The sequence below is a fragment of the Pelmatolapia mariae genome, linkage group LG10_11 (assembly GCF_036321145.2).
Source record: "Pelmatolapia mariae isolate MD_Pm_ZW linkage group LG10_11, Pm_UMD_F_2, whole genome shotgun sequence".
In the NCBI taxonomy this organism is placed as follows: domain Eukaryota; kingdom Metazoa; phylum Chordata; class Actinopteri; order Cichliformes; family Cichlidae; genus Pelmatolapia; species Pelmatolapia mariae.
In genome coordinates this window covers 26,975,001-27,001,976 of record NC_086236.1, presented here as the reverse complement: position 1 = coordinate 27,001,976, position 26,976 = coordinate 26,975,001, and the positions used below count along the sequence as shown (strand labels likewise).

General features: G+C 39.4%; 2 protein-coding genes across 2 annotated transcripts in view; one reads left to right on the top strand and one right to left on the bottom strand.

Moving 5' to 3' along the window:
- The first annotated feature begins 730 nt into the window (after window positions 1–730).
- Window positions 731–26,352, top strand: zswim7 (zinc finger, SWIM-type containing 7). Its single transcript, XM_063487976.1, has 5 exons — window positions 731–840; window positions 8,354–8,375; window positions 12,508–12,610; window positions 18,492–18,596; window positions 22,655–26,352. Exons 1-5 carry the CDS (start codon window positions 765–767, stop codon window positions 22,763–22,765), a joined length of 417 nt encoding a protein of 138 aa, XP_063344046.1. The 5' UTR covers window positions 731–764; the 3' UTR covers window positions 22,766–26,352.
- Window positions 26,353–26,574: 222 nt separating this feature from the next.
- Window positions 26,575–26,976, bottom strand: part of adora2b (adenosine A2b receptor) — a 16,526-nt gene continuing 16,124 nt past the window's right edge. The window contains exon 3 of the mRNA XM_063487034.1: window positions 26,575–26,976. This exon is cut by the window's right edge and continues 610 nt beyond it. Within this exon, the coding sequence (XP_063343104.1) occupies window positions 26,863–26,976 (114 nt within the window). The 3' untranslated portion in view covers window positions 26,575–26,862.

The window sequence follows — 26,976 nt, the reverse complement described above, 5'->3', positions numbered from 1 at the left end:
GGCCTTAAAGGAGGTCCCTGTGGTGACAGTCATAGACCCAGTGTGTTTGAAACCTTTAGCTGAGATGCCACAGTGGAAGTGTATAACAGGTTATTCTTGCAGTAGGGCTTCTTTTTATTCATGTGTGATTCACACACTGATTATTTGACCTGTCGTACCAGAAAAAGTGTAGGTTGTCTAATGAGATTTGTTTACAGATTTTTTGCAATCCATTGTGACAGAGCATGTTAAACACTAGGGTAGGCACAATAAATCTGTGTGTGTGTGTGTGTGTGTTTCACTGTGTCTGGTGTGAAATGGGTCTGTTTGACTACTTACTGCTTATACCAGAGCTAAATGTCTTCTATCGAAAAAAGCTTTGCCGATCTTATATCGTCTGCCAATAGCACACTGCTTTCTTATTGAATATCTAAATGACTTTAGCGTTTTAACCCATACGAAGAAAGGAAGTGGAAAGGGGTTTCAAGTTTCATGTACGCGGACGCGTTGAACTTATTTTCCTTTAATACGCCAAACAAGTTTTAAAAAATGTATTTAAAAAAAGAAAGAAAATGCCTGTGTGACATCGCAGATATTCATATAACGACCTCAAAAGCAGCCTTTTCTTCCAAATAATCTCCTCGAAACAGAAAAACGTGATCTACGTAGGAGTTTATTTTGGAGGGAAAGCAAAACCACAGCAGGGAACACGGGAAGTTGTAATATTTTAGTGGAACCTTATTGGCTGGAGCAGTCAAAGACATCCTGTAATAAGTGGTGCGAAAATGCGCTCGTTTTTACCTGCAGTGGCCGAACAACTTTTCCGAGACATACAGAAAACATACCAGGAGGCTTCTCAAAGTAAGATGAATATGACGAAGACAAAAGTCTGGACTTGTTTAGGTTTAATTTAAACGTAGATTTAGCATTGCTAGCTAACTGTTGGTTAAAGCAGAATGTGACACGACTTTCATTCAAGGCGCGCTCCACATATAATTTCCTCCTTTTCTGTGAGGACTAGTTAACTTCCAGTAACTGAAACGCAGCTGGTAGCGAGCTTTACCGTGCTTCACAGCAATGTCAATGTGGTAATTGTTGTGAAACCTCATAATTATGGCCCTGCTACTTAAAGTGATGCACTTTTACATTTTGGCAGTAGGAGGCGCTGTTATCACACACGTAACTTTAGTCCCAGGCTTTCCTCCATAGATAAACTGCTACAGGTTTAAATTTACATGAAGCTTTTTGACATGCCATAGTTTGATAAAGGCAGCTGCGTTGCAATACACACTTTATTCCCACCACAAAATGGACCTTCAGCCAAAAACACCAAGCACCTATGCAATTATGGTCTGTTTGTCTGCGTATTTGACAGAAATCGGTCTTTCTTACCATTTCTAACTAAACAAAACAGGTTGCTATATTGGACTGTGAGAAATTTACGTAATCATAGATTTTGTTAGCCCAGGATGCTATATAGAAATTATCATATATACAGCATATATATGTTATCATATATGCTGTAAATGAACAATATGTGAACCGTATCAACGTTTTGTGTATATTGTTCACATGGTCTAAGGAGCTTGGAAAGAAACGTGTCTAGTCTTTAATTTGCTTGAAGACGTTTCACCTCTCATCAGAGAAGCTTCTTCAGTTCTAGGGTCAAATGGTGGAGAGTCCCAGATTTAAGCCATGTGGGAGTATCCCCCCACGAGGGACAATGGACCCCCTAATGATCCTCTACCTAATCACATGAGCAAAGGTGTGAAAACGGGTGTAGGTCACAATCAGCCAAGGTTTCGGGTGAGCTCATGGTGAAACCTAGCCCCACCCTATCATGTGATTTCCTGAGGTCAGATGGCCCAGGATGTGAGTGGGCATTAAGTCGTCTGGGAAGGTATCTCAAAACTGGATTATAGATGGCAGACAGTTGGTGTCGTAAACCACCGCCTCTGTTCAAAGATGGTCGCTCACAGTGGACATAAATGGCTTCTTTTACTCCTCTTTCAAAACATCTGTTTTCTCTGTCCAAAATGTGAACATTTGCATCCTCGAAAGAGTGACTTTTGTCCTTTAGATGCAGATGGACCGCCAAGTCTTGTCCCGTGGAGGTGGCTCTTCTATGCCATGCGTTTATGAAGTGGCTGTTTGGTCTCTCCAATGTCGCGGTCTGGGCATTCCTCGCTACACTGTACAGCATACACTACATTATTAAGTTTGTGTTTAGGAGTTTTGTCTTTGGGATGAACCAGTTTCTGTCTGAGTGTGTTGCTGGGTCTGAAGTAAACTGAGATGCCATGCTTGGAGAAGACTCTCCTGAGTTTTTCCTGATACACCAGCTTCATGACAATGACAATGATGACAATGTTATTGCGTTTGTCTTTCTTATCCTCCCTAGCTGGTGTCTGATCTTCTTTCCTGTGCATCTTTGCTGACTTGATGAAAGCCCAATTAGGATAACCGCATGTTTTGAGAGCTTCCTTTACATGTGTGTGTTCCTTCTTTTTCCCTCCAGGCTTAGAGGGAACATTTTCTGCCCGGTGATGTAGGGTCCTGATTACTCCAAGTTTGTGTTCCAGAGGGTGGTGGGAGTCAAAGAGGAGGTACTGGTCCGTGTGTGTGGGCTTCCGGTAAACTTCAATGTTGAGGTTTCCATTCTCTTCAATGCGCACGGCACAGTCCAGGAAAGGCAAACAGTTATCCTTTGTGTCTTCCCTGGTGAACTTGGTATTTTTATCCACAGCGTTAATGTGAGCAGTGAAGGATTCCACTTCTTGTGTTTTGATTTTGACCCAGGTGTCGTCTACATATCTGTACCAGTGGCTAGGTACTTTCCCTTTAAAAGAGCCAAAAGCCTTTCTTTCCACTTCCTCCATGTAAAGGTTAGCTGCAATAGGTGACACCAGAGAGCCCATGGCACAGCCATGTTTTTGTCTGTAGAAACCCTTGTTGTATTTGAAATATGTGGTGACCTCCATAAACTATATTACGTTATTTAGTAACTATGGGTTGTACTTTAGCCAAATTAATGGACAAAGTGAACCATGCACTCCTATTTTAAGCACTGGCTGGTGTGTTTATTTTTTATTAAAGGCATGCCCATGCAAGTTAGAAGGTTGACACAAAGCCCATCTGAGGCAGTGCCTTGCCCAAGGCCATCTCAACAGTTGTTTCATTTTACCTGCATTAAGGTTCATTACATTTGAACAGACAGCCACATGGGCAACAGCTTGCCTCCGTGCTCATCTTTCTATTCCAGGAGAAAACATAGCCAGAAAACATAACACAGATAATGCTCTAAGTGCAAAAAATTACAACCCTTGATTTGATAGCTTGTAAAATCATCTTTAGCAGGAGTAACTTGAAGTAATAGTTTTCTCTATGACACTATTAGTCTCTCACATTGATGTGGAGGAATATTTTTGTACTTTTTGTCACAACAGTGCTTCACTGGTTTGCATACATTTCTTTAAGTACAGCTCTAGTAGTCTCACTTCTTATTTCAATTAGGTTTATTTTGGGGGGGCTTTGATGGGTCAGCACATTGATTCTTTTCTTTTTCAGTCTTTCTGTTGGGTGATTGTTGTGTTATATTATGCAGTTTGGGCCAAACCTTAGCTGTCTGACAGATGGCCGCACATTTGACTCTAGAACACTTTGGTGTAAAGAGGAGTAGGGCTGCCATGATTAGTCGACTAGTCACGATTACGTCGACTATCAAAATCGTCGAGGACTAATTTAATAGTCGGTGCGTCATTTGAAGCTTTGTAAGATCCCAAAAGATGCAGGAATAAGTAGTAGGATTTAAGAGTGTAATAATGGAAACAGAAGATGGCAGCACTGCATGTACAAGAATGCCAGCTGCCGTTAAACCCCGAAGAAGAAGAAGCAGTGTCCGGTATCGTAGCTGTGTCCAAATTCAGGAACCGCATCCTCCTGTGCCCGCATTTGTAGGCCAATTACGTTACAGCGACACGACGAAGACTGTCCAAATTCGAAGATGCCGACAAATGCCGCCGACAAATGCCGCCTACAAATGCGTCCTTTATTTCCCCAGATTTGAAGGATGGGTCGGGTGTATACTTCGTGGCCCAACCTATCCCAGAATTCATAGCGCGGCCCTGCTCAGTTTCCAACAATGGCGGCAGCTAGTTAGTTTTAATTAGGGATGCACCGATACCGATACTGGTATCGGGTATCGGGGCCGATACTGTAAAATGTGTGTGTACTCATACTCGTAAAAGTTAACCGATACCATGAACAGATACCAACTTATTTCATTAGTCAGAGGGTGGCTTGTCATTTCTGTTGTAATTTTTTAGATTGGCCACTAGGGGGACATGCCGCGCTAAACAGGCACAGGGTTAGGCGAGTGAGACTGGCGGCTCCAGATAAAAAAGAGAAACTGGAGGCTGCTGTAGCTAGGCTAAACAAAATGTCAGCAGTGTGGACCAGAACAGCCAACTTTAACTCAGGTTTTGGAAAAGCAACGAAAAATGTCAAGAGAAAATCCACAGGCAGTTAAAATAACAGAGACTCTGACTCATTTTATTGCTCTGGATGACCAGCCACTGTCGGTCGTGTCGCTCGATAGCTAGCTGGGGTTCAAGGCTCACTAGAGCCAGTGAGAACACCGGACTCCCAGCAAATTGTTTTCAAACCCACCGCCACCTTTCGCTACTCAGGTTAAACATGATATATAAGTCACTTAGATAAAAATGTTATTGTTTGGCTTTTTTCAGTATATTATTTGTTCCTGAGTAAATTGGTTAAAGTTATAGTTTTTGCACAGCTGAATAAACGTCAAGCAGACAACTGATTATCAGAAGTGTGAGATGCTCGAGAATATACTCCGGTGTCCTGTTATATTTTAGATAGCAAGGAGCAGACGGTTGAGTTTATTAAACGTCACCGAAACAATCTGCAAATTTCATTAAAATTTAATAAACTATCATCTTGTCTTTATTTTTAGTTAGCACATACCTTAAACACTTAAAGCTGTAAGCTAATGACAGTTATATAAGAGCAGATGCATGCTGGTGCAATAAGCTGTACATTTTACATCCAATGGATGCATGATCTGATTAGTCGACTAATCGCAAAAATAATCGGTGACTAGTCGACTATCAAAATAATCATTTGTGGCAGCCCTAAAGAGGAGTTCAGGGTAGATTCAGTAACTACAAGGTGCTCAGGTTTTGTGGCTGCAGAACAAGCCCAAATCACCACCCCTCCACCACCGTGCTTAACAGCTGACATGGGCTGTTTGTCATGCTTTGTTATTCCTAATTGTACTGTGTAATGGAAATTATTTGAAACAGCGTCAGAATATGGAGACAGTCTCCATGCAATCTTTCACATATACCACGTGTAGATGTGCGATAGCATTTCTCTATAAATATTTTAGGCTTAGAGTCCCTCTTTATCAAAACCATCCACACCTCTGTCGGGCTGTCTGTATTGTTGTTTGATGCCTTTTGCAAAAGTAAATAAAACTCAGAGACACCTGGTTGTATGCACCACAGTTTATTTCAGATTTCAGAAGTGTGAGCCCATAGCTGATTGGATCTGAGGTCCAAGATGAACAGTGACGGGTCATCCTGGAAAAATGCATTTCCACCCTCGAGCTCAGATAGTTGACAGATGAAGAGGACACCCCCACCCCCCCACCCCTCCCCAATAGATTGGTTGTTTCTCCACGTTCACATCTGGTCTAGAGATTCATCATTCCAGGGCTGAGTTAACATAGCGATCCACAAACAGGAAGTATTTTCTCAGGGACAAAGTAAATTGAGGACCCGGCCCTCCTAAGGTTTACCACTTTTGCGACTGCTTTTACCAGGTTGCAGTGAAAAATTATCTTTGCAGTGACAATTGTATACACAAGGGAGATTAATGCACCATATTGATTAAAATTATGTATTTGTGAGCACCATTTCATGTCTCCAAATGCAGTTTATGTGTGGGTGAAATATGGTGATGGAGCTATCACCGTTATCCATGCTTTGGTGAAACCGCGAGGGAGAACATTGAGCATAAGACAGCTGATATAGATAAAAGGAAAAAATATAGATAGTACAGTAAAACCCAACAAATAAAGGAAAATATTTTGTTGAAATTAAAAATCATCTAAATAGCTTAAATGTGCGGAAATATGACACAGAATGCAGGGACTGGGAGAAAGCTGAATAAATCTTCTCAAAGAAGGTCTTGTAAGTCTCTCTCCTGAGAGCCTCAGCTTTCAGAGTGGACCATGACCTCGACTGTGCCCTTTCAGTGGCTCCACCAACTCAACTTCTACCTACACTTCCGCCATGCATGGCACCAGCAGACTGTTCCAGTGATTCATTACTGACCACAGCCCACATCTGCAGGTTTCAAATCAACAAGCAGGCTCACCAGAAAGCACAACCACCTCCACGTCACAGTTTTCGCCACAACGGGTAGCAACGTGCTACAACACCCTTCAGCTGCCCCACAAATGTGCCAATGGACAGTCCCTACTAGTCTTTTGACCTTAATCAGAAGCTCAGAGTAAAGAAATCATGACTCATAACTGGGGGGAAAAAAATTGTTAAATTCTCTTATTTTCCATTGTGAGACATGTATACACATTATGATTGGGATGATAATGACAGCTGAAGGAGAAAAGAGAAGAAAATGGACAAAGAGCTCCACATGGCAGCCCTGACATGTGCTAATCTATCCAAGCTACAGCCTATTTGCCAGGTCCCCTGACCACAAACAAGTATGAAGCTCCTGCCAGAGGAAGAAAATGAGCAAGATGACACAACCTGGACATCAGTTTAAAGTGCTTTTAGAGGGCACAGAGCAGTGTTGTCCCTCAACAGCAACAACACTGCTGATGAGAAGCATTGCGAGGTGGACTGAGGCTGGAGAGAAGGCACAAGAGCAACGTGCTGCTACTCTGCTGCAGTACCACACACGTGATAGTATACAGCCTATGTGAACATTTGTGTAATTATGATTTGGGGAAAATTGAACTTTAAACATATAATTTTGCTGTCTGTTGTCAGTAAGTTTATCGCGCTGTGATCTAATGTGTTGTTTGGGTGTTGGATTAATTTCAACCTCTGAAGGTCTCAGAAAGAAAGTAGTTGAGCCCAAAACTCACATTTACAGCCCTGGTCAGCTTTTATGAATGGAAACGGTCAGCTTCTGTCAGGTAACATAAATGACCTACTTTTCAAGGAGGATGGGAAATAAACACCCCAAACACAGATCAAGGTTTTATAGTTAAATAAAATGAAACTAAAAAGTCAAACTAGATGTGAAAAACAGCTGCTTTCAGTAAAGTTGTTTTTATTGTAATACCTATACTGATTTCTCCTAAGATCCTAAAAATGATTGCTCTCCATGCAATCATAGTAAAAAAGACTAAATCTGAACATTTTCAAACAGTAAAAACTAACCTGAAATGAAGAGGCCATTCTGGGAATAAACTCAAAATAACATGTCTCTATATATTCAATGCTTACAGTCCATTTTTATAAAAAAGCATGCAGACTGCTGTCAGGCTATCTGTACTGTTTGCCTGTACCCCTTTGCAAAGGTAACAACAGCCTGGTTATCTGCACCTCACTTTTTTTCAGATTTCTACAATAACTGTAATGAGCTCAACATTTAACAAAGGAGAGTCTGAGAGGTAACTCTTGGAGTTTTTAGGGGTTTTTTGGGGGGGGGTTTGTTTGGGTTTTTTTGGGGGGTTTTTTGTTTGTTTGTTTGTTTTTTTTATGTTTTGACTTTGGAGGGAATTTGCTGGGCCGTCCACTCCTGGGGTGTTAACACATACCTTAATGCTCCATACTAGCAAACTTCCAAAACATGTGCTGTTTTGGAAGTTGGAGTGAGATGTGGTCCTCACTCTTGCTGATCATCAGTTATTTACATGCATTTGATTAGCAAAACCTGACTGCTTCTTACCTTCTTAATTCCTGTGGAAGCAGTGAGGGTGTACTAAAGTTTTTATTGGACTTCAAGTGCCAGAGCTATCCCAGTTTAGAAATATGTGATAGAATACAAAAGTATGGTGGTGGAGTGCTCCTGGATTTTTTCACCATCATAAAAAATAGTGTGACAAATAAAATGAACTGTAAAACAGTGATTATAATAAAGCATAATGAGGTGTTTTTGCAGTTTAATGACTTCCAGACATTCAATTGCTGGGAAGAGTTTTCCACTGGCTAATGAAGTAGCAGGCAAGTTAAATAAGTGTAAACAAAAAGTAAACATTCTGTATGCCTACATAGTTCATCTTTACCTCAACATCAACACAATAGCCAAGTGTTATCTTACAAGCCCTGCAACAGCTGATAAATTGTTTACACCTTCACTTTTTTTCTTCTTGCAGTTCCCAATGACCTGCTGATTGCGTAAGTATTATTTTCTTTCTTTTTTTTGATTATCTGGTTATCAAAATTTTCAACTAGTATAAAAGTACACCAGAAAAGAAAAATCACTCAAACACACACAAATAGTCTTTCCATGCATGTATTTGATTTTCTTTAGTTGTACTAAACTTCTGATGACTACACACTACGCTTGTACTGTACTTCTGATTTCTTTCATCCACCTATCAAATACTGGGGGCATCTTGGATTTCTAGGATTATGGACCAATTTTTTCTTGCTAGCAGTGTGGCTGGAGCAATGCTTCACTTGAATCACCCCAAGTAGCTCTGTTAGAGGTGCACAATGAAACTAGCTATTGAAAGTCTTGTCATAAAAATAAAATGGACTGTCTCAGAAGGTTTGCGGTTTCTTAAATTGAAAGAAGTGATGAGAGTTTCTTGCTCTCTTGCACATTCAGAGGTGAAGTACTTTATTAATATTTAATGTAAATAGAGAATGGGTGGACAGTTTGAGTCGTGTCAAAGTTTTTCACACTTCACCAGTAATTGCTGTGTGCAGTTCTTCCTGCCAGTCTGCCCTGAATGGATTTGATTACAGACTATTCATGTTTAGTACAAAAAAAAAAGTTGTACAACTGGACATGACATCTTTACTATATGGGTCAATAGCTATGATCCATCCAAAGCAGCATATTGAGGTGTCCGCAGTTACAAAAATGTTGCATTAATAGAAAACTGAAGAATTGCTAAGGCAGCAGCAGAGATGCCTGCAACTTCAAGAGGCATCAGGTCATCAGTATAAAGTTCTCTTTGATACACTTGACACATTTTACAGTATCTTACCAAGTTTAGAAGACGGGTCTTCCAGACCAAACTTTCAAGGAGTTTCGGATTCAGGAACACTGGGAGACATGACTGCCTACAGGAAATTTGTTCTTTAGCAGTACATGCGTTTTTTTTTTCCTAGGTTACTGCTGATAATAAAAAACAAAAAACCCTTCCATCATTTTTTTTTTATTTTTTATTTTTTTTTATTAGAAGCTCCAAATTTTTTTGCTTTTACTCATTTTTATTGTGCAGGACTCTCAAAGCGCCTTGGCAAGCGAAAGGTTGCTGGTTCAGTGCCAGGTGGCGCAGTCAATAAAAGTAGTGATCCACTCCTGTCTGAGTTATGTTCTTAGTAAGAAAAAATTTGGTTCTGAGTGGGTGTGATGCGGATAAACCACACTGACAATGACCAACGATGCATGCATGCATGCATGCAGTCTGGGTTTCCCCATGTGACACAGACACTGATAGGACTGCGATGGTGCTATGTGAGATTTCCTGGCAAAGTGGCTCGAAATGTTGAGAGTACAGGAGTGCTCCCTGTCACCACATCCTGTTTGTCACACAGGAAGCTTCTGGTTTAGGGGCTCATCACACTCTGGCAATTCACTAGTAGACTTTTTGTTTTTTTTAAATCTCCCAGGCTTTGTAGAAGCATATTTATCATATCACAATTAAGTTGTCCACATTAATGATTCCAGTCAGAATTTTAATAAAAACAAACCGAGTGATGGGGATGTAATGGATAAAGGGATGTTGTTCTTATTGCACTGAACTTCAGCGTGATTATCTAACATGATTGAATGACCTTTTTCATAGGATAGACCTTTAAACCAATAGAAGTCTGGTTTGAAACCATTTAACATGTGCTCTAATTAGACACATATAGAGTGTTGTGTTAAAGATAATGCTTATTACTTCACATTACATGTGAAGTAATAAGCACTAACTATCTACACTAACCCTGAGGAGACATGCAGTGACGAAAATGATGTAAAAAAAAAAAAAAACTCTTCTCTCCCCCCCCCCCCCTTTAGGACTGCTTTGAGAGTGTGGCTTATGACCAGTAAGGTTGGGCAATATGTAAAAATTTTCCAACCGACAATCGTCAGTCCAATAACCAACGATAGACGATACATTCACGCAGGCGCAGACTACATTGCAGCGCAATGTAATCATGGACAGACTGATTTGCGAATTTAGAATTTATAAGTTTTGTTTGGAGGGAATATTTTACCTTCTTGTTTTTTTCAGTATTAATATAGCTACTTTTTGAATTATTTATTTATTTATTTTAGATGCGCTAAATTCCACAAAAGACTTAACTTTACGTTGGAGATTTATTTATTTTTTTTTAATGTTTGCTGGAAGAGACACTTTGATTTCTAACTTATATAACTTTATATTTGTTGTTTGATCGAGTGTATAAGACAGATGAACACTGGAACGGCCTGTGAACACAGTAAGAGTGGGGAAAAAAGAAGCCAGTTACTCTTCGTTTCCCTCTCCACCATTGTGGTTTTTTATTTAAATGTTTTTGAGGGTTTTTTTTTTCTTTTTTTTTGAACATAGGCTATTGTATGGGCAGAACTCTGTGCTATCAGAAACTGAATTTGAATAAGTTAAATTTGAATTGCTCAGATTGATTCTGAATTGCTCAACTTGAGTCCTTGTCCTGTGAGCCACCATAAGGATGTACTTAGAGTAGAACTGGACCATCACCTTTTCAAAGACAAAGCAGTCATTTAGATAAAATATTGGATATTGTTTACCTGTAACTGCACAAAGAGAACTTAGAAATGTAATTACTGACAAGAGTCAACAAGCACTTATAGTGTAATATACAGCTGTGGCCAAACATTTAGAGCATGAGAAGTGTTGGGGGTTTCTTCCACAAAGTTTGCTGTTTCAGTGATAGTCGTATATCATATTATATCATATCATATCATTTCAAACAGGGGAGATCCAGTAATGCTTCACTAATGAATAAGACTAACTATTCACTTTAGCTAAAGTTATTAAGTTAGCTAAAGAGTTGGGATGCTGAGTAAGACATATATAAACCTAAAATACAAAGGTTTGGACATTCTTTTGCACATTTCCCTACTGTGGGGGTCTCTGCAAGAATACAGGGCTCTGAGAGGGTACGAGATGACAACTGTGGAATTCTACTGGAAACAGTCGATCATATTTGTCAAAGCTGAACCCAGGGCAAACTAAGCTAAATTAGCGTTTTTAGCAAACAGCTACAATAAGCATAACAGTTATCAGCTATCATTTGTTTACATGATGCTTTTTCTTATACAGGTAATATATTTATTACCAACCTGAGAGTTTATCTGCCGGTCATTTGACATGACGAATGACTTCTGAATACTTAAATCTGTGCCCCGCTCCAACTCAAGATGCTGTAGGTCTGCAGGTACAAACGGTGCTCGATTACTCTCCGGCTTTCACAAAGGACCTGGATGTATGCCCCCAAAAACTGAATTGTAGAACTGAAATTGAATGGTGAGCAGTGAAACTGAAAGCATTCAAGAGTTAAATTTAAAGAAGGATGGAATACAATTTCAAATTAAATTAATTAATTTTCATAATATAAAATTCTGTTTCAATTCAGTGACGATCATTTTCAAATCAATACATTGGATTTCAAATTAGGCTAATTCAGCTTTAGAAGGTTTTATTCAAGTTGAGCAATTCAGATTAAATCTGAGCAATTCAAATTTGAATTTAACTTATTCAAATTCAGTTTCTGATGGCACAATGTTCTGCCCATACTATTGCTGTTCTTTCACTACCACTCTGAGGAGGGTGCCGTCAAAACAGTGCTACTATTTTTTTCCATTGACTGCTTCTCTTAGCTTCAACCAATATTATTAGCAAATCATGGGCAAAAAAATAAAGAAATAAATCGCTCTTGTAAAAACGATCGGCGAAAGGCTCAGCCTATCGTTGATAGTTGATATATTTGTTCACATACAACAAACAAAGCCAAAGTGTTATGTTTCTATGAAGGAAAAACAAACGAGTGTGCCAGTATTAATATTCGATTAAAATTCAAGTTAGATGCTTTTTTAATTGTTAATAATTCATCCAAACTGTGGGTGGCTAACCCATTTTTTTTCAAATTTTGGGAAAACTGCTATAATATAACAACAGAAAAATCAGCAAACCCCTAAAATCCATCACGATCTGGCATTTTTAATTAAGGAATGACAGGTTTCTGTGATTAATTGTTTTGCTTTTCTTATACACATTTAAATCTGAGCACAAAGCTTCTGTTGTTGTTTTGACGACTCCTTCTTCTTCTTCTTGTCTCATAGGCTGAAGTTTGTCTTCGGGTCTTGTGCGTTACAGGCTTTGGATTTGGTTGACCAGCACTCAGTCACCTGTTTGACATCTCCCAGTGGACGCAAGGCCTTTCAGGTCTGTCATTTTTTTTTAAGCCCGGGTCTCACTTCTCTGTGCCTGCCAAGGTCGTAAAAGGTGTTTCTCACTGCATGTGAGAAATTCCTTCCTGAAAGTACAAATTTACAAAAGCATTTTACGCATGAAGAACATTTTTATAAGACAGGAAATTACTTAATGTGAAAGAAAAAGGACTATTTTCCTGAAATTTGTCCTGAGTCATGCTGCCCTTAAGCTTATGAGTTAACCTCAGGGGGACAAGGCATCACTTGTAGTGGGAGAAACAAAGCAGTCCACCAAGGTTGTGGTCATTGTGTCCTGAATTTCCCGTAAACTCCTTTAGCCTCTTGTAAAAATAGTTTTATGAAAGGAGCGTTAGAGCACAATGAGCTAAATAAAGACATGGATTTTGTTCGTGTTGTGAAATTTTCAGCACGACTTAACTTTTCCACATCATTCACATCGCAGCTACCTCATGTCTGACCATTTTACATCAGTATTTCTAAATATTTCTGGCAACTTGAATCACTTGAGAGTTTTAGATGATTTTTTTTTTAATCCAAAAGCATCAAATTTGCTTTTGCATCTTATAAGTTCATTTTGACAGCTGTGAGTTTCCTCCTGTAATCCAGCCAGGTGGCACTTATATAAAGTTTTAATTGAACAGTGTCTGTTCAAATCATTTCTCAGAGGCATGGCTCAGACATTTAGCTTACACTGCTCTCTGACTTCACTTGTCAGTAGGCAGCATTTAAAATCAAACCAACCCCTTAAAAATACCTGAACACATCAGAACATAGTGAGAAGTGCATGAAGACACATATTAGGTTCCAGCTAAAATGAATCAAAGCAGGTCCCTGATTTCTAATGAGAAATAAAAAAGGAGGTGAAGTTACTGCTGTGAGGATCAAAGGTTAAGTGATGAAATAATGTTCAAGGTTTCATCACTCCCCACTGGGAGTTGGAGCTTTAGCTCATTTTCTGGCTTTTCTGCAATTAGTCATCCACATGTCAAGCATTTATGCCAATTTCCTGTAAGGCGGGAAGAGGAGGGAGCAGCCGTCTCTCACCACATTACAAAAATAATGTTATTTTGGAAAGAAATGCATTTACTGGAAGTGCAGTGATGCGTGTGTTCAATGGAAAGAAGATGATAAATGAACAGATTCGGCCATTTTTGTCATTTCCTACTAATAATTTGTTTCTGTTGGACAGAGTTTCTCATGTTGTGGTGGTTATTTTGTCACCTTATGAATAACCCATGAGAACTTGGCATTTCAGTGCAATTTTTCTTTACAGTTTTATCTCATTCTTAAAGCCGAATGACCTTTTGATAAGAAATGTACCACCGTTTTGTTTTTTTGGAAAGAGAATTTGTGAGTGGCAAAGTCTTAGAAGTAATGAAACTTAAAATATATGTTTTTGAGTCAACTGTCATTAATATAGTGGGAAAATGGAAAGTTATTACAGCTTCCCACAGTTCAAGGTGACAATATGAAATGTTGTCTGTAAGTTATTTAATTATCCATCAAATATCCATTCCCCCGGTTCAGGTCATGTTTTAAGGTTTCAGTTTAAGGTGGTGGTTAGTGCTGGGCGATATGGAAAAAATATTTATCACGATATGAATTATTTTATATCACGATAACGATATATATCACGATATACCACCTGACCTGTGGTCATCTGGAAAGTATGCAGTCTGTAAACAGCGAGTGGAGAGGGTGCAGTCTTTGTTTTGAGTTACTGTAAAGTATGTCGCAAATCCGGGTGCATGTAAAGCAGCACCATGTTGCAAAACCACAAGACAGTTTCTTTGCGAAAAATATCATTTTTTTATACTTTATTTTCTCTTGCATAAAGTTCAGAGTATGTATAGTGAGAAGACAACACTAATATATTTGCACAGGCTATTTAACCCTTTAAGACCTACCATAGAACCAAGTCCGCCAGAGCTTATCTTTACATTTATTTATTTTGAGTGTCTTCATAGTTTTATTTTTGAGATACACAAATTTTTATATATAAATGAAAATAAATAAATGCAAATTTGCAAAAAAACAGCATGTGCATCAAAATAAACTATTTCCAACAGTGTAATTTGACTTCTAAGCATCCCAGAAACGATACAGAAGAGCATAAAGTCAAACATGACTTTTAAAAACACCAACAGACTTTGAAGCTTAAAAAACTACATTTTCCGCGAAAGTGACGTCACTTCCGGTTTCGGACAGGTAATGGTGGACATGCGATAGTTGCGCTGACTTATATTCCAACTAGGAAGTGTTATGAACAGCTGATCGGATCGGCAAAGCGTGTTTCTGGAATATTATGTTTTTGTTGCTGCAAGTCTGGAATATTATGTTTTTGTTGCTGGAAGTGCTTTTTATGCAATTTTTGCAAAGCTATATGTGGAAGAAAACCGTGACTTAGGACAAGCTAATGGAATAAGATGTAAGTACAACCCCTACGGTTTCATATGCAAAAAAAAAAAACATTATTGCGCTACCTTACGTGGTTACAGTTCTACAGGGATTTAAAAATAGTTAGGGAAAACGGAGTGTGCCTGCTCTGACCGGTTGTAAAGGGTTAATGATATATTTTATGTAATAATTTGTAAAATTCGGGTTAGAAACGATAGAAACGATAGAAGACAAATGGCACGATAGACACTTTTCTATCGTCCACACGATATATATCGTCATATCGCCCAGCACTAGTGGTGGTGGTGACAGGGCCTGCTGAGATCATGTGTGACTAGCTGTAAGGAGGGTTTATTTAATCCTCTCTGAAGTGCCATTAGTTATTAGCTAAACCATTCTTCTTAATGGAATGTAAAACAAAGGTCTTTGTAGCATTAACATGAAGGCTTTTTGGTTCTTAAAGTAATTCATCGTTACACATGAGAATCTCAAGGTCTGTGTTTTGTAAGTCAGAATAAATGCACCCAGTCAGGGTTGACTGATAATGCACATATAAAGCATGTTGGCATACAGACACAGGGGCAGCGTATCTTAATGACTTCCCACTATAAATTTCCCCAAAGCCATGTTTGTGGCGTGGAACAGAGAGCTGCCCTAGTTCCTGCTCCTCTGGCTCACGTTAATGGCAAGTACTCTCATGGGAGCCACTGCTTGTAGAAGAGATGAAGCCAGAACTCTGCTGAGTCCAACTGCAGTGAGTAACAGAGAGACGCTGATGTATAGCGTTTTTTCTTTTTTGAAGAAACTTCGATGCCTGCCAAGCAGTGCAAGCGCAGTTTGGTGTCTTTTGATGATACTTGCCACTAGCTTTGTGGTGAGAACTGCAGCAGAGCCTCATGAAAACAAAAAAAGCTGGTGTGAGCTGATTTTAAACTTGGCTCTTTAGAAACTGTAGTGGTCCTTGTCCATGTGGTCACAGTTTTACAGCTTCTGTCCTCATCTTGGTGTGGAAAGTACATCTTTAGTGAGGTGTTGTGTGTCTATGTAATTGTCTCTTTTGTGCCTTTTTTTTTTTTCAATAATGAAGTGTCACATTGAATAAATGAGGTGTTTTTACTTTTGTAGGTCAGAGGCAAAGGTAATTCATTGAAGCTTTGGAGAATAATGGAGCCTGCTCTGCCATCTTGGCAAGCATTAGTTATTGTGAAGTGTCAAGCTAATCCACCAACTTAATGTCCTCGTGTGTCATGTGTATGAGGACGGCACCTAAATCACTGTCTGTAGCTGGGAGCGAGTGCTGACATCATGAGCAGCTTCAGTCAGCCAAGGCCATTAGACATCCCACCCAGGTTTTTTAAAAATGCATTATTTATTACTTATCTAAATAACTAATGAGAAATCATGTAGTTGGTAGAAGCTAAAGAATAGTTTACACCATTATATTCCTCTAAATTTGGAGGGTAAAGTCGGCATGTGCCGGCATGCGGTCTACGAAGTGCAATGCTCCGCAAAAGTGTTGAGCCCCCCCCCCTTCATTTCTTTATGTTTTGCTAGCAAAATGGGAAATACAGAAATTTATTGAAACATGTGCAAATGTCTGGAGCCTGGATCTCCTCCATGCCTGCTTCATGCCCTGGGGGACGGGGCTATGGCCCCCCACACCCTCTAGCAGACCGTTACATGGAGAAACCTTTTGTATACAAGTGCGCTGATCCACACAGGTGTGCACACGGGTGTTCACTGTTCGTAGACATAAACTACACCTTTCTTAGCTGCTACTTCAAAGCACATTGTGCGCTGTCTGTCCTGTGTGCTGCACAACAACATTCAATATTTAGTATTTACTGCTGTTCACACTTAGCTAGATTAACGGGATGGTGTTGTGTTTAGTATGTTGCTTTGTTTTGTTTTTTTGCTTGTTTTCTCTTCTTTTTCTCTCAACAGGTGATCCAGGAGATTTTTTTTTTTTTCTTTTTCTCTTTGTCTTTGTAAGTGCCCTTTCTCACTGTCCCTCTTCCCTTCTGTTTTTCTTTTCCTTCCTCTCTTTCCTATCCCCCAGTCATGTCTGTCCCATCTGTAACAACTGAAAATAAAATAAATAATAACAACAAAGGTTGGTCAAATGGACCAATACGGCAATGCCATGATGATCCATTTGGCAAAATAAATCCATTTGGTATCCTTGTTGGTCTTCAGACAACAATTCTGACGGCTAAAGAACCAAATGGGACAGACAAAAAAAAAAAAAAAAGAAACATGTGCAAACATACATAGAAATACAGTATACAAGGCAAAACAGTTTGTACAGTCTTAACCTGCTTGAAGGTAAATATGTGTTTTGATCACCTCTATTCTTCAACAGAGCCTTAAAGGCAAGCTTTCCTATGATTTCTGTAACTAGTCTTCAGCGTTACAAGTGGCTCTAGCTTCCACACAAGTAAGATATGCATCAACTATGTTGTTTACAAGAGGTGAAAACTGGTCAGTAAATCTGTGGCGAGGTGTGTGCTTGGGTGAGTGAGCAGAACATTAGAAATCTGTAAGTCCGGGAGCTTGCTTACCATAATGTGAGAGAGATGAAAAACAGGTCAGCTCTTTATATACGCTGGGCCACAATGGTACGTGGACTGGTTCTTATATAGAGTACTCAAAGGGCTCCATCAGACCCACTGCCACTGATTTTTAGTCCAGCTCTTGTGTACTTTGTCATATCTCAGCCCTTTCTCTCAGTTTTCCTTCCTTAGCAATGGCTTCTCGATAGCCACTCTTCCACTAAGACCATTTCTGATGAGGCCTTGTCTAAGAGGGTAGATGGGTCAAACAAAAGGTCCAGATGCATCTCTCAGGTTCTGTGTCAGGTCTTTGCTGTTTTTTGTTTTTCCTATTTCTTAAGGACATGACTTTCAGGTACTGTTCATCTGTTGTAGCAATCTCTTCTTCTCTCCTCCACTGGTTCAGTAGTCTCAAAGGTTTTAAGGACACACTCACACCATGCACAGCACCAAAAGCATAACCTCCTTGGTTGAGGTAATCGTATGAACACTAGGAAAGACGGTTTGTTTGTTTGTTTGCTGGTCTACATCATAGCTACATTTGTTTTGTTTTTTTAAGGTTTTAGAACAAAATATTTCTCAATCTTAAATATAGATAGATAGATATAAAAAAGGGGGAAATATCTATATGGAACAAGATCACGTCTGTAATATCCACAACTCGGCCAGCTATGCCTGAACTCATTGAGAATCATTTGGGGAAATAACTTGTTTTCCTTCATTCCATTGCATGCTTTTTATCTCCACTTCTCATCTACACAACTGCCTCTGCAGTAATGTAGTCAGATTTAATTTCAGAATCTCCCTCATAAACAACAAATGACACCTCTGCAAGTGACATTTATTTCATTTGAGGTCAGTTTGAGGTCAGTAAACACAAACTTTGTCACATATTTAAGTATGTTTTGCATTAATATCTTTCAGGTAACGGGAGGCTCGGGACGTTTGTACACTTGCTTCTTGTCCTGCCACTACTGCCCATGTCCAGCCTTTGCCTACAGTGTGCTACGTAGAAATGAAGGCCTGGTGGTAAGTCTCATACAGACCATATGTTGTGTTGCACTAAAGGTTTTTAGTTGGGTAGATGTGGGGAGTGGAGAGGGAATATCATTTAAATATAAGTGCTACACAAATGTATCTGTGTACTTGCCAATGATAGTTTTAAAGCTAAAAAAAGCTGATTAAAGTACATTTTCTTTTTGTAGCTGCATTTAGTGTTTGTTTTATTTTTCAGATAAAGATTACACTGCCTGTGATAAGGATGCTTTCACAAACCAACGATCAGCTGAGCTCTTTACATCACAGTATTCCTATAAATGATGAAGAAGAAAAATAGTTATGTTTATTTGTAGTCCAGTGTTGTTGGTGCGTGCTGTTTATGTTAGTAGTTTTTAATTGTATGTCATTTTAGATAATTTATTTGCTTCCTTATTTTCTTCTCTGTTATTTCCTCTTCACCTTCTCATATCCATTTCAGAAACACCACCAAGTCAAGTTAACATGGGAATTGCCTAAGAGCACTTGGATGACATGTTTTATTAAGAGTGTTGATACTTGCTGCTATTATATCAATAACAAGAGGAAGCTATACGACATGTTGCTATTGAGGTTTTTTTGCTTTGCACCTAATTGGTGTCTTCACTACAAAGGGTTCTAATGCTTTGTATTTGATTGCCTAGGTTGTTGTGTTTTGTTTTCTGAAAAGCACTCATAGGAGTTTGTATTTTCCCGACCTGGTTGCTCCTTGCAGTCTTCAAATGGTACTCCTCCAGCTGTCAGGGGCTTGAGTAGTAGTAGTAGTATTTATAGCCCCAGAGGTGAAACCCCCAGAGCAGTGGCTAACCACACCAAACCTTTACATATTTTGGAACATGAGGGGGACATTTCCATTGTATAAATTAGTATATTTACACACACACACACACACACACACACACACACACACACACAGTTGTCTTGTCATTCAAGCATGATCTAAGTGTAAAATCTTTGCCAACTCAAGCAAGACAAAGCCCATGTTGAATAGTGTGTGACAGATGTGGTCAGGACTTGTTTTTGTCTGGTCACTGATGGGCGTCTACCTCCCATCGCTCCAGCTAGCTGTTTTGGCTCCAAATATCTGCAAGTAAACGATCTTCGCTCGTCCTCTGACCATTAGGCCGTTCCCTGGAGGACGCTGCTAAAATCGGTGTAAGAAACAGAGAGCTGCAACAGACCATAGAGACTCCTCATGAGCACGTCAGCGCCATTGATATCTTTCCTCCTGAAAAACTGCAAATGCTCATCAAACTCTTCGTCCAGTTAGATGACGGCGGAGACGAGTTTGTGTCGGTCCAAATGTGAAGCAAAATGGTGGACGAGTTCATTTTAAAGAACTCTCACAATCCCAAAGTCAAAAATGAGATGCATGCAGGGTGTAGTCCTGTCTCACTAGAGCTATTTCATTCATTCCCGTGCTCTGCAGATTCCAGCATGACCACAAGAAGACAGATGAGGTACTACTGCTCTGACAAGTATAGGTCGGTGGACATATAAAGGAGCTCACCTGCCATAGCCACGTGCTAGTAAACAGTTCACAGGAGAGGCTACCAAATAAACTTCTCTGCTTTTGCAGATTTAGAATTTGAGGTCATTTTTAACCTCCTTTTTTTAAGGAAATGAATGGAAAAAATATCCACAGACAGACTAATGTGCAGGTGAAGCTGATGTGCAGTGCACGCAGTAGTAGAGCAGGGCGATATGACCAAAAGTATTTATCACGATATACATTTGAAAATTTGCGATAACGATATAACTGACGATATAATTGACACTAGACAAAATACTTTACAACTCCACAACTTTATTAGTGCAAAAAAAAAAAACCCATCAATGTATTTTCACTTAAACAAGCAGCTGTTTTTTATGTGCATTAAAGTTATATAAAAATGTAACAGTGGAAATGCAAATTCCTTGCTGACAGTTTAACCAAAAGGCATTTCCAGTGGAAATTGGCCGACATATCCTCAGCATAACCAGTGTTGGGAAGGTTACTTTTAAAATGTATTCCATTACAGAATACCGAATACATGCCCCAAAATGTATTCTGTAACGTATTCCGTTACGTTACTCAATGAGGGTAACGTATTCTGAATACTTTGGATTACTTAATATATTATCATGCTGTTTACAACTACGTGAATGTACTATTGCTGTGATTTATTACTGTTACTGAAGGTCCGCGGCTCCGAACCGTAGTAAAGGGACCTCTGGCTAATACGTCGGGTTCGTGTCGGGCTCGTAGCTGAAAACTAGCTTTACTTTGTTGTCTGGGTCAACTTTGCTAGAGACAGAGAGAGGCATTGAAAGGCTGCTCCAACGGAACTTATTTTTTCCGGAGGAAAACACGAACACAGTGTACAGTTGAGTCTTAATATCTTACTTACAAATGGGCTCGTCAGGCACTCTTCTTGGCTGCAGTGGTTATTATTATATTTACATGCTTCAAGCTCCCGTTTTTGCTCCGTGACAGCTCGGACTTTTCCTTTCTCTCCCTCCCTCGCTCACAGACACATAACGTCCATTTAAGTAGTCCATTCTCGCTGCAGCACGGACTACACTGCCCATTAGGCTACATTCTTTAGGGCCATGTCTGTAGCATTCTGCCTTTTAGCTTAGCACAACAACAACAACAAAAAAGCGCTCTCTCACCCAGGAAACACGCAGAGAGAGAGAGCGTCACCCTGTAACCATGGCAACCGTAACGCTGCCGCCTGGAACAACAGAACATAGCTGTCAAACAAAACCCAAACAGTCCTGACCCGCGACAATATGAAACAGGAAAGTACCGCCGTGTAATCCATTTATTTCAACAAAGTAACTGTATTCTGAATACCACCTTTTTAAACGGTAACTGTAACGGAATACAGTTACTCGTATTTTGTATTCTAAATACGTAACGGCGGTACATGTATTCCGTTACTCCCCAACACTGAGCATAACCATGTATAATATCCACAAAACTTAAAAAGAAGTTATACGTACACAATACGGTAATATTATGTTGAAGCACAGTACGTATCACACCGCGAGGCTCCTGCCTACGGTAGTCGTAATGCTCCGACAATCCATCAAGCGGTGCGGTTCGTAGCTTAGCAAAGTCGTACTAAATCATTTGACAGATTTTCGAGCACCGTGTATGACATAAAATCGTTTCGAGGTCAGTAAACACAACCAGAATTCATACATAAGGCACACGGGATTATAAGGGGCACTGTTGATTTTCAGAAAAAATCAAAGGATTGATTTTAAGCGTGCCGTATTTTCTAAAAAACACAGTAATAACGACGGCCTGCTAGCATGCTCTACCAAAAATAGTGCTTTGTTGTGTGTCTGACGGACGAAAGCCAAACCAGCAACCTGAAGTTGCAGCATTTTTACAAACCAATTCTGATTCATCCATTTCATTCAACGTTCCGCCTTCGCCCTTCTCATTCTCCGTCGCCGCCATGCTTTTTCCGCCATGTGCGTATGAAAACAAAGGCATTGCGCATGCGCGTTTTACCCATATTCTATCGCGATATTTCATTTTCTTATCGTTGTCCAACATTATACTGGTATTACCGTGAAAGGTATGATATGGCCCAGCCCTACGCAGTAGGATGAAGAGGAAAACAAATCAATGAGTAACTTATACTGATAATAAGAGGGGCTAATGAACATGTTCACAGATCCTGCGAGCTGCAGAGCTTCTTATTATTCAGCAAACATTATGCTACTGGAATTACTGCTTATTTTGTACACAAACGTCCACACACAAACAAAATCCTCTTTATCATAACTGCTCTCCATGTGTCTCCATTTATGAACATTTTTAATTAGATATAGATATTCTAAGTTACTGACTAATACGCTCAGTGTATTTTACAATAATTCATTGGAATATTTCCAACCGGTTAGAGCCAAACTGCTCCTTTCAATTCTGGTGTTTATATGAGATGTTTGAATTTAAATTACTGGCATGTCATTACAGCTTCATATCCGTCTCATTAATCACACCGGCTCTGCTATTAATCTAATGAATCTGTGTCTGCGATCTTTTCTTTCAGTGCAAACATATCCTGGCTGTGTACCTGAGTCAGGCCATGGCTGCGACTCAGCAGGAAAACGTATCTGATCAGCAGATGTCCCTGCTGCTCAGTGGGACGATGGACCCGTGACTGCAGGTAGATCGACACACCTGGCCCTGCAGAGGCATGCACCGGAGCGCCGAGCATCCTGGATAGAAGCCAGTGTAGTGACATTCATGACACAGCAGGGAACACTGTTATGTCTCTCTGAAAGACCACAGATGTTGTTCTATTCATCTTTTCTTTTGGAAGAGTTCTTAATCTGTTTTCAAGGAAATAACATCTGTTCGCTGAATATGGACTGCTCTATATTTGGTCTCCTTTTATCTGAAACTGTCAGTTCATGAGGCAGCATCTTCATACTGAAAGCACTTAAGAAGCTTTCCAGTGTGGGAAATTTAGACTGTCACATGGTTTGCAATTTTAACCTCAGGGGGAAAAAAAGCTGGCGTTTAACAATATAAACATTGCCTTTATTAACAAAATAGTTCACCATACATACAGATTTTATCATGTTAAATAGCAATATCAGTTAGCAGTTTTGTTGGAGAAACCAAAGAATGGCCTCTGGAAAACTTGAACATCAGCTTGACCACAGAGGAAGTTTTTCCTGATTAGTAGCAACTCTAGAGCACACTGACAGACAGGTACTTCGAAATGAAAGGCAGGAATGTTGAATTCAGTCAACTTATTTCGACTTACTGTTGAAATTGAAAAAGAAGGCAATAGTTTGACATTGATAGCTGGCTGAGAAAAGCTGAACACCTACAGTACTTTTTTTTTTTTTTAAACACACATCAGTCAACATAGACAGTAATACAACGTTACAGTGCATTTACAGTGTAGATGTCTCCATTGGAATGTACTAAACGCTGCACACTCCTGTATTTTAGCCCTTGAATTTAGTCAGAGGTGGATCACTGCACACAAAAGCAAATGAAGTGGGGGAGATAATGAAGCACTGGAGGCAGACGCTGCGCTTGTTTTAACATCAACACAACGTGGTTCGACACCACCAGTGAAGCACAGCTAACAGGAAATGATCAGAAATGTCAGTGCAAAGCTCTCATTTGTGTAGTGATGGGTCTCTGTTGACCAAAACACCTGCTGATTTTCACACAAGGTGTGAGAATTCAAATAAAACCGCTGTGCTCTGGTTAATCTTACATGCTCTTGCATATGCTGAGCTTTGAAAGTTACAGCAACACTTCTGTGAGGTTTGCTGCACTATGAGCACCACTGAGAGTGTGTAACAAATTATTTCTCTAGTGTTACCCTATCCTTTATTCTTTTTTTTGACTTCAGTTAGACTCAGTCATCGGTTTGAGAGCTCAGTTAAAATGGCCATGTTTACTTAAATTAAAAAGCTAATGTCGGTGCAGTCTTGACGACTGGCTTCACTAACAGGGCCTCGGGATTCCAGCTGAGACTGTCTATGTGGGGGAGGGCATTGTCAGCTGTACTCCTGAGGCGAGTCACATTCATTTATTCCCAAATAAATCAAAGCAGTGATGCTTTATGCCTTTAAGTGCTTGGATACAGAATAATAAATCAAATTGCAATGATCTGAAGAATCAAGTTTGACTTGGCTTTCAGGAATGCTACAGTATCTACAGTATGTCATCATGTGGCTCAATAGAAAGCAGCTTTGCACAGATGCAATGTTTCCATGAAGGGTGCAATCAGTTTTTCCTCTTCCTGAGCATTTGAAAATGTAAATCATGCGGCGCACAACCACACATGTGTTGTGCTGAACTGCATCATATTAATGGGTCTGCCTCAAATCAAATTGTGCTATTTTTCTGCAGCTGCAAGACAAAGTTGGTGAATCCTTTGGAATTACAAGGATTTCTATATCGATTCTCCATGAAACATGGTCTGATCTTTGTCCAGTTAAGGAGATGAGAGGGTGTGGGTTATAGGACTTTGAATCTCTTTTTTTTGTTTTTTGTTTTTTGGGGGGGGGGGATTTTCAATCAAAAAAAAGTCTCAGATACGCACAGGAAATTCCAAAGTGTTGCTCGTCTCTTCCCTGCAGAAAAAAAAATGAAGAAACTGGGAGTAACACCAAATCAAAGTTTCTAAAACATTTCTTCATGTATCACTATAGCAAAAAAACATTGAGTAAGAATGATAATGGATATCAAACACTAGACAACTTGGGTATCCAATAACACTTATGGGCCAAGGGTCTATGGACATTATTAACATCTGTGTTTATCTGGAATTTTCACTTTGGCTACAGAAACTAAACCCCACAAGTAATCAATGCAGAAATCCTGGTAATTCCAAGTGGTCCCCTAACTACTACTTCTAGAAAGTGCTTACTCAGTATAATAGCTACTGGAGTCGAGCTAATTTTTGCCCCTCCCCCCAAAAAGACCCTGTGGCTATGAAACGTGATTCATGTGGAAGAAAAAATTTTGTTTTAATTTTTCCATTTCTCCCTGTTTTTTTGTTTTTTAAATCAGTTACCATAACTTCCACAAAGCAGAAAAGTGCATTTTTCTTCCATCTCTGCACTGCTGAGCTCTTCTGCTTGCGCACACACACACACTCACTCTCACTCACAGGAACACCTGCAAACACTGGCACTTAGTTGAGTTGTAAAGCAGCAGACAACATTGAGAACATTTCTGCTTCATACAGGTGTTACATTTGTTATCTGACTCTAATTTTGAATTGATATGAAAGTTACATTAGCTCCTCCTATAATTAAATAAAAACTATAAAAACAATCTGTCTGCATACTAAGGTGTGATAAGTAAGAGTGTGAGTTCAACTTTTAAAGGTTCACAAGCCAAAAGTAACCACGGACATACTGTACCTTTTAGGTCCACAAGTACAGATGTAGCCACACAAGTTTTTTTGGGTTTTTTTGTTTTGTTTTTTTATCTTTACATTCTCAAAGATATATTTTTTTGTAATAAATAAGTTAATAAACAGTGGCACTGAATGTTGACAATATAAAATATAATATCAGTAAAGAGGAGTGTTTGCAGTTGTAACATTATGTTGGATTCAAGATGATAAGCAGTAATTTTTCTTAGTTTGGATCCCATTCACAGTCCAACAAATCCAGTTAGCTTTAACATCTTCACATATATGTATACACATATATAGGGGTGCACATAAGTGGTCCGCAGGTGCGCATTTTGCTGTCAAAATAAAAGTTGCGCACCAGATAAGAAGTTGCAACGCATGTTTGCGTACATAAGATTTTCTGGAGGAGGACAGACATTTGTTTAGAACTCTTAAAGATGTCGAAGAAGCAAGCTCCTTTAAGCAATTACTTTGGTGTTCCTCCACCTCCAAAGAAATGTCAGGAGTCCGAACCGCAAAAGATGCGCGTATTCTCGGAAAAGTGGTTGCAGGAGGTGAGCTGGCTTCAAACAAATGATGAACGCACAGAGATGTGGTGCAGAATATGCCGTGAAAATCCCACTCTAGGGGACAAAAAGTGTGCCTTTTATATGTACGCAAACGCGCGTTGCAACTTCTTATGTGGTGCGCGTCTTCTATTTTGACAGCGAATGCGCACCTGCGGACCACTTATGTGCACCCCCGTGTGTGTGTGTGTGTGTGTGTATATATATATATATATATATATATATATATGTATATGTGTGTGTGTGTGTGTGTGTGTGTATATGTATGTATGTGTGTGTGTATGTATATATATATATATATATATATGTGTGTGTGTGTGTGTGTGTGTGTGTGTGTGTGTGTGTGTGTGTACACACACACACATATATATATATATGTGTGTGTGTGTACACACACACACACACACACACATATATATATGTATGTATGTATGTATGTATGTATGTATATGTATATATATATATATATATATATATATATATATATGTATATGTGTGTGTGTGTGTGTGTGTGTGTGTGTGTGTGTGTGTGTATATATATATATATATATATGTGTGTGTGTATATGTATATGTGTACATATATCCTTCACAATAGAAAAGATTTGTAAGACTTGCTATGAAACATATCATTGCTTGGCCCCTGATACTTTGCACTGTTCATAAATAAATGTCCACATTCAAGGCGCGTTTGACATCTTTCCATATCATACCATTGTTCTGTAAACATTAGAAAACTCTGGGAAAATCAAGACTAAAACAACAGTTGACACAGATAATACTCCTTCTGTACGGTTCCCTATAGCAGAGGGTCGATGGTCATGTTGATTTGGTCTTTGTTGCGTTTGCTGCCATTGGAGCTGAGGGACTTCTCCTTTTTGCATGTAAAGGGGCTCAGGATCTTGCGGAATGT